The 8,078-nt window shown below is 37.7% G+C and overlaps 1 protein-coding gene across 3 annotated transcripts; it reads left to right on the top strand.

Annotated features, from left to right (window-relative positions):
• Positions 1-250: 250 nt before the first annotated feature.
• LOC125856982 (probable disease resistance protein At4g27220) lies at positions 251-7,889 on the top strand. 3 transcript variants are annotated; one of them, XM_049536644.1, is made up of 7 exons: positions 251-1,828; positions 2,000-3,088; positions 3,162-3,641; positions 4,814-5,314; positions 5,494-5,991; positions 6,451-6,963; positions 7,175-7,889. In XM_049536644.1, the coding sequence occupies exons 1-7, from the start codon at positions 368-370 to the stop codon at positions 7,457-7,459; spliced, it is 4,827 nt and encodes a 1,608-aa protein (XP_049392601.1). In that variant the 5' UTR covers positions 251-367; the 3' UTR covers positions 7,460-7,889. The 3 variants fall into 3 exon arrangements, with proteins under 3 accessions (XP_049392601.1, XP_049392599.1, XP_049392600.1); XM_049536642.1 differs by having other exon boundaries at positions 251-3,088; XM_049536643.1 differs by having other exon boundaries at positions 251-3,088; positions 7,171-7,889.
• The last annotated feature ends 189 nt before the right edge of the window (positions 7,890-8,078 follow it).

Raw genomic sequence — 8,078 nt, 5'->3', positions numbered from 1 at the left:
ACAAACAAATTGAAACAGAGAAAGTATTTATCTCTTCTAAAAGAGAAGGGGGAATATGGAGGTAAACATATGAATATTGAATTAAATTGCAAGTTTGTGACTTGCATAGATAAATTTTTAAAAATTAAGTGAATTTGAAAGCATAGAATCATATTTAATTGATATTAAATGGAGCCAAGCTACTATTAATATTCATCCTGTTCTAGATATACTTGCTGAATTATTGGGCTAAAAGAGAGGGGAAGAAAAGTCTTGACTGGGCGCTGAAGTTATTAGCCTTTTTCATAGAATTGAAGCAAAACAGAAAAAAACAACTTTGGTTGCTTTTCTTGATTACACTAGCCAGTGAAGAATTAATTGATCAGATATGGAATTCTTATCTATTTTTGTGAAAATGATCACAGATTGCTTGATCCAGCCAGTTGCGCGAGGGATTGGGTATTTCTATTACTACAAGAGCAACATCACATCTCTGGATGAAGAATCTCAGAAGCTGGAGAATATCAGACACGGCGTGGAGGAAAGAGCAGAGGCTGCCCGGAGAAACTTACAAGTCATTTCACCCAATGTTGAGGCTTGGTTAACTAGTGTTGATATCACTACTGCAGATGTGGCAGCTGTGATGCAACGAGGTAGAATTGAGGTTGAAAGACATGGTTGGTGTCCAAACTTGAAGTCACGTTACTCGCTGAGCAAGAGAGCCAAGAAAATTACCCTGGAGATGATTGAACTTCGTAATGAAGGTAACAAGCATGATGTTTTCTGCTATCCTGTCGTAGAAATTGAAGCTATTTCTAGTAACAGTACTGAAGAATTTGACTCCAGAAAATTGCAAGAGGAAGAGGTCATGGCAGCTTTGAGAGATGATGGGGTCAATATGATTGGGATATGTGGTATGGGTGGTGTTGGTAAGACAACACTGGCTGAGAAAATAAGAGCAAGGGTGAAACAAGAAAGGTTGTTTGATGATGTTGTCATGGTAACTGTCAGTCAACAACCAGACTTCAAAAGAATTCAGGGTGAGATCGCAAGAGAAGTCGGGCTGACATTAGAAGGGGATAATTTGTGGAGTCGTGGAGATCGGCTGCGTTCAAGGTTAAAGGATCAGAACAGCCGCGTTCTTATAATCTTGGATGATGTTTGGGAGGCTCTTCATGATCTAGAGAAACTTGGAATTCCCAGGGGTAGCAACCACAACCATCGGTGCAAAGTGACATTGACTACGCGTCTAAGAGATGTTTGTGAAGCTATGGAAGCTCAGAAGATCATGGAAGTTGGAACCTTACTTGAAAATGAAGCATGGATTCTTTTTAGGCAGAAAGCCGGTAATTTAGTTGATCATCCTTCTCTCCTTGACATAGCAAAAGATGTTGCCAAAGAATGCAAGGGGTTGCCGCTTGCAATTATTACAGTTGCAGGAGCACTAAAGCATAAAACCAAGCCTTCATGGGAGGATGCCCTTAAACAATTACGTGATGCAAAAACAAGAAATATCCCTGGAGTGCACACAAAGGTGTATAAAATTCTGAGGCTAAGCTATGATCACTTGGAAAGTGATGAAGCCAAGTACCTCTTTTTGCTTTGTTCTTTGTTCGAGGAAGATAGTGATATTTGGACTGAAGAATTACTTAGGTATGTAATGAGGCTTGGCATCTTTTCGGAAATCGAAAATTTAGAACATGCAAGAAATAGAGTGTGTCTTCTGTTAGAAACACTGAAAGGTTGCTTCTTGTTATCCCAAGGTTCGGACAAAAATTATGTCAAAATGCATGATGTGGTCCGTGATGTGGCTATATATATTGCGTCTGAAGGAGAGCATATCTTTATGGTAAGTCATAATGTGAACTCGGAAGAGTTCCCAAGAAGAATTTCTTATGAGCATTTCAGTCACATGTCAATTGTTGCAAATAAATTTGCTGAGCTTCCTAGACCAATCGTTTGCCCAAAACTGAAGCTTCTAATGTTAAAACTCTGTTTTGAAAAGCCATTCAAATTACAGGACGATTTTTTTGATGGCATGAGTAAACTCAATGTATTAAGCATGAGGGGAGACAGATATAAGGAGTCCATTTGGCCTCTCCCAGGATCCATTCAGAGGTTGTCAAGTCTGAGGACGCTGTGTCTGAGTAAATTAAGGTTGGATGACATATCCGTTATTGGGGAACTTGTCACTTTAGAAATTCTCAGCATCAAAGATTCTCAGTTAGAGGAGTTGCCAGTGGAGATAGGAAAATTAACCAATCTAATTATCTTAGAGCTGCGGAATTATAAGCAAGTAGAACTTGAAAGGATTTCACCAGGTGTCTTATCAAGACTAGTACGATTGGAGGAACTACATATGGTGGGAGTAGAACATTTTAGTTACTCCACCTTAAGAGAGCTGGAATCCTTATCGAGATTGACTGCACTCACATTAAGTAAATGTTCCGGAGATGTGATCTACAATAACTTGGGCCTTTCCTCCAAGTTGACACGGTACGCTCTTACATTGGGTAGAGCTTACAGAACGACTTCAACCATAGATGATTACGACAAGAATATTTCTTTAGAGGTCACTGAGACCACCCCATTGGGTGATTGGATCTGCCACAAGCTTAGGAAGAGCGAACTTGTACATTCAACTGGAGAGGGCTCCAAGAATGTGCTGACAGAGTTGCAGCTGGATGAATTTCAGAACGTGAAATATCTTCTCCTGGATGATTGTGATTCATTGACACATTTATTAAAGATCCACTGTCAGAATAATATTCCATTCCCTGAACTCGAAAGACTGGAGGTAAGCCGTTGTCGTGGTCTACAGTATGTTTTTTGTGTGCCCTTGGCTGGAGGGAGTTGGACAGTAGTTTGCCCTAATGATGAGGAAGAGGAGATCTCTCGGAGGACTCGTGAAGTAATCAAGTTCCCCAATTTATATGAATTGGACCTTCATTCTCTGGAATGCCTCACTCACTTTTGCAGTGACAGTGTTGAGGGCATTGAGTTCCCTCGGTTACGGGAAATGAGCTTCTTTGAGTTACCAGAGTTTCAAAACTTCTTGCCTACAAGCAACAACTCCATCACTCACTCAAATCCTCTTTTTGATGAAAAGGTCTTCTTCTACTGCTCTATGTGACCTATCATTTCAACAACAAAAAAATGATAACTAATTTATAAATTTGCAGGTTTCTTGTCTCAGTCTGGAAGAGCTATCTATCGATGGAGCTAATAGCATAAGTGATCTATGCTCTCACCAACTTCCAATAGCCTACTTCAGCAAACTTGAATCATTGTATGTATCAAATTGTGGAAAATTGAGAAACATGATGTCTCCATCAGTGGCTAGAGGTGTTTTCAATCTCCGAATACTAAAGATAGATGGTTGTCAATCGATGGAAGAAGTGATCACAGAAGAGGAACAACAAGGAGAAGAAATCATGACTAATGAGCCCTTATTTCCCCTGTTGCAAGAATTGAGGCTTCAAAGTTTGCCATGGCTTGGGCATTTCTTTGTGACGAAGCATGCTCTTGAATTTCCATTTCTCAGAGAAGTGACTATTCATGACTGCCGTGAAATGGAGACATTTGTCCAACAAGGATTTGTGAGTCTCGAAAGGGTGAACAATGACGATGAGGTGAACAATAAAGTGATGTTCAATTCTAAGGTTTGTCTTGTGCCTCTAGTTGTCTAACTAACTAGTTTCTGGGAACATGAATTGCACGTTGATCTCTATTTTCTACTTAAAGTTTGTATTACAAAATAATGAATCGAAAAAGTTATATCACTTTAAAATATATTTGTGGTTACAAAAAACAAAGGAAGTTGATCCATTATAGAAATAACTTTGAATTGGTTTCATTCATGTTTAATTTTCTTTATAGAGTGAAATGGACACTATGTGACAAAATATTATGCTAGATATCTGCATTATATAAGCACTTGATTCACCCTAATATGCCAACAACAATATGTTTCCATTCAGTTGTACAACAATAGCATATTTAATTAATTCATTGACTATCTACTTAAATCAATATCGATCATAATAGACAAGACACTTGATATATTTATATTTAATAAAGTTTGTATTGAGTTATAAAATAGAACAAAACTATTCATCTTCTGCTTCATAATGTGAAAGTTATTGGAACTACCAATTAATACCTCTTTAGTTTATGACAAGCATGTTAAAATCATATTCAATTCTAATTAAATATTTAGTAATCCTAAAATTAGTAGTATATTTATTTTCTACAAATATTTTTCATATATCAACATTCACAAAAAATAGGTGAATTTAATTAAAATAATGGGATCTAAAATAATATAGTAATGTCAAGTGAATTCTCCACTAGGAATGTACATAATAACATTTTCTTTCCTTATCTAGCACCTCATGTACATGTAGTTATATTGCTTTCCTCTTGAAATGAGATATCAAGTTATTCTCCACTTTGTTGCTCGGACTCTCCAAAATTGTTGCCGCACCCGTGTTGGATTCTCCAAAATGCACTACTTTTGGAGTATCCAACATGTACCCATCGACATTTTTGAAGAGACCGCAACATAGATTCTTCATACCTTGTCTATTACATTGTATTAGAGCCTGAGCTAGCTCTCGCTCCACGTTCCAGTTGGGCCTGGATGTGAAGGGGATGTTAGAGTCCCACATAGGTTGGTAAATGGAATGGTGGTCTGCATATGTGTACTTGGTCAATCCTCCCTTCTTGAGCTAGCTTTTGGGGTTGATTTAGGTCATATCTTTACAATTTTCATATCAAACTCTCCAATACTGTCTTTACTGCTTTTCTTCATCCCTTCAACGTATGTTTGCAGGTTTGTTTTCCCAGCCTGGAAGAGCTATATATCAATGGCGCTAACAGCATAAGTGATCTATGCTCTTACCAACTTCCAACTGCCCACTTCAGCAAACTTGAAATATTGAATGTTAAGGAGTGTGCTAAATTGAGAAACTTGATGTCTCCGTCAGTCGCCAGAGGTGTTTTGAATCTCCGAATACTAGAGATAAATGACTGCCGATCAATGGAAGAAGCGATCACAGAAGAGGAACAAGAAGAAGAAGAAATCATGACTAATGAGCCCTTATTTCCCCTGTTGGAAGAGCTGAAGCTTCAAAGGCTACCAAAGCTGAGGCATTTCTTTCTCGCCAAGCGTGCTCTTGAATTTCCATTTCTCAGAGTAGTGTGTATTCATGACTGCCCTGAAATGAAGACTTTTGTCCAACAGGGATCAGTAAGTAGCCCAAGTCTCGAAAGTGTGAACAATGATGATGAGGTGAAAGTAGTTGATCTCAATAAAGTGATGTTCAATTCTAAGGTTTGTCTCGTGCCGCTACTATATAGCTAATTATTATTCTCTTTCCATTTTAACTAGTTAATAGTAATAGTAATCTTTGGATAGTTATTTCTGTTCGGTTCATTTTTTATTTTGTACTTTAAGCTATTTTGAATTTTCATCCCTTACATAAAATACAAGTTGTCCTTCATCATTGGCAGGTTTCTTGTCCCAGCCTGGAAGAGCTAGAACTCGACAGGGCTGAAAGCATAAGTGCTCTATGCTCTCACAAACTTCCAACTGCCTACCTTAGCAAACTTGCAAAATTGTATGTATCAAATTGTGCTAAATTGAGAAACTTGATGTCTCCGTCAGTGGCCAGAGGTGCTTTGAATCTCCGAATACTAGAGATAAAAGACTGCCAATCAATGGAAGAAGTGATCACAAAAGAGGAACAACAAGGAGAAGAAATGACTAACGAGTTTTTATTTCCACTGTTGGAAGCTCTGGAGCTTAAAGGACTGCCTAAGCTGGGGCATTTCTTTCTGACGAAACATGCTCTTGAATTTCCATTTCTAAGAGTAGTGAGGATTCATGACTGCCCTGAAATGAAGGCGTTTGTCCAACAGGGATCTTTGAGTACACCGTGTCTCAAAAGGGTGAACAATGACAATGAGGTGAAAGTAGATGATCTCAATAGAGCGATGTTCAATTCTAAGGTTTGTCTTGTGCCGCTAGCAGTATTATTGATTACTATATATATTTGTGTCATGCATTAATAAACCCCTGGTATATTGCTCTCTTAGCATTTTAACAAGCAAATAGTAGTAGTAATCTTCAGATAGTTATTTGTCAGCTGATATCTATCTATGTTGACGGAGGTAACAAACATAGGTGAATCTGCAGTATTGTAATCCAAGGGTTCAGATGAACCTAATAGCTTTTGCGCAGAGACTTTTTATCTGTATTAGTTATATCTACAGATTCCTTGATTGCGAATGCGATTATTATTGTATATTAACTTGATGACATTGGAGATACCTATAAATTTCAAATTCTGAATCCACTTCTCATTCTAAATTCTTCTTTCATTATATGTAACAGCTAATATGTTGATTTATTTTCTCATGTTATCTTGCATTCTATGTCATTCTACTTCATCCCTTCAACGTTCGCAGGTTTCTTGTCACAGCCTTGAAGATCTAACTATCCATTGGGCTAACAGCATAACTGTTCTATGCTCTTACCAACTTCCAACTGCCTACTTCAGCAAACTTGTAATTTTGGCAGTAAGGAATTGTGGAAAATTGAGAAACTTGATGTCTCCATCAGTGGCCAGAGGTGTTTTGAATCTCCGAATACTAAATATAGCACGCTGCCAATCAATGGAAGAAGTGATCACACAAGAAGAACAAGAAGGAAAAACAATTATGACTAATGAGCCCGTATTTCCCCGATTGGAAGAGCTGCAGCTTGGAAGGCTACCTAAGCTGAGGCATTTCTTTCTGACGGAGCATGCTCTTCAATTTCCATTTCTTAGAGAAGTGAAGATTGATGACTGCCCTGAAATGAAGACGTTTGTACAACAGGAAATATCTGTGAGTACACCGATTCTCAAATGGGTGAACCATGATGATGAGGTGAACGTAGATGATTTGAATAAATGGACACAACAGAAGTTCAATTCTAAGGTTTGTCTTGTTCTTCTAGTTGTATAACTAATTAACTCTAGCGCTCTCTTTCCGTCTTAACTAGTACTCCACTACTTAATAGTGATAACAATATTAAGATTGTTATTTATGTTTGTCACTTGAAGCAACTTTCTTTTACTTGCCAAGTAAATATTTTATTTACTGAGCTAGTCATCTCTCTTCTCTGCTCGATCCTGGGAACAAAAGGCAGGACAAGGCACTACCGATGGCTACCAATCTGAAGCTAAAGATGGCGACGAATCTAAAGCTACTGATGGCGAAAAATCTAAAGCAAGTAATGGTGATGAATCTGAAGCTAGTGATGACAATGAATCTGAAGCTACCTATGGCGATGAATCTGAAGCTGCTGATGAAGACGGATCTGAAGCTACTGAGTCTGGAAAGGGTGAACCAGCTTGATTTTGGGGTGATGGCAACGAAGCCAAACCAAGTCATAGTAGAAGCTAGTGATGTCTATGAATCCGAAGCTAGTTAGGAAGGTAATAAGTATTCGATGAAATGGTTGAAGTTAGCTCGAATATCACCTGATACCTATAGCGATGTTTGTTGATATTATGAATGAAGAGGTGGAGCTTGAAGAAGTCTAGAGTAGCAGGCTATTACATTTTTTTTCAGGCCCCTTTGATATCTTATTAATCAAGCGTGATAGAGGTAACAAGAGAAAGGGGTGGGATCTATATTATAATTCATGCAACAGTTTTTGCAAAGAGACAATTATATTCGTATTTAATTTGTATCAGTAATTTCTTTAGTTAGAAATTCTTTGATGTGCGGAGGGTGTTAAACATTCCACATTAGTTGAGGAACTTTTCGGTTTGATTTTGATTCAAGGACAATTTTTTAACATGTATGCTTTGGATTCAAGACAATAACCGATGAAAAAACATTTTTGTGATTCTTTCATCTAGTTTATATTACACATAAAAATTCTTATGTGACTTATGCAAGACATTTATTTCATCACAATCTGAAGCTTCTGATTTGTGTTTTAAAGAATACATCCAGCCCTTTCGCAATACATACACCTTCAAACCTTGACATTCAAAACCAACTCTTTTATATCACGAGTTCTACTTTCACTTCCCAAAAGTTCT

Source organism: Solanum stenotomum, chromosome 2, assembly GCF_019186545.1.
Source record: "Solanum stenotomum isolate F172 chromosome 2, ASM1918654v1, whole genome shotgun sequence".
Lineage (NCBI taxonomy): Eukaryota > Viridiplantae > Streptophyta > Magnoliopsida > Solanales > Solanaceae > Solanum > Solanum stenotomum.
This window is presented reverse-complemented; position numbering and strand designations above follow the sequence as displayed.

Bases quoted from the DNA above. Each gene is read 5' to 3' on its own strand.
- LOC125856982 (XM_049536642.1), top strand. From the start codon at position 368: ATGGAATTCTTATCTATTTTTGTGAAAATGATCACAGATTGCTTGATC. The intron at 3,089-3,161 runs GTCTTCTTCTAC...ATAAATTTGCAG, and splicing joins ATCCTCTTTTTGATGAAAAG to GTTTCTTGTCTCAGTCTGGA. The intron at 5,315-5,493 runs GTTTGTCTCGTG...CATCATTGGCAG, and splicing joins AAGTGATGTTCAATTCTAAG to GTTTCTTGTCCCAGCCTGGA.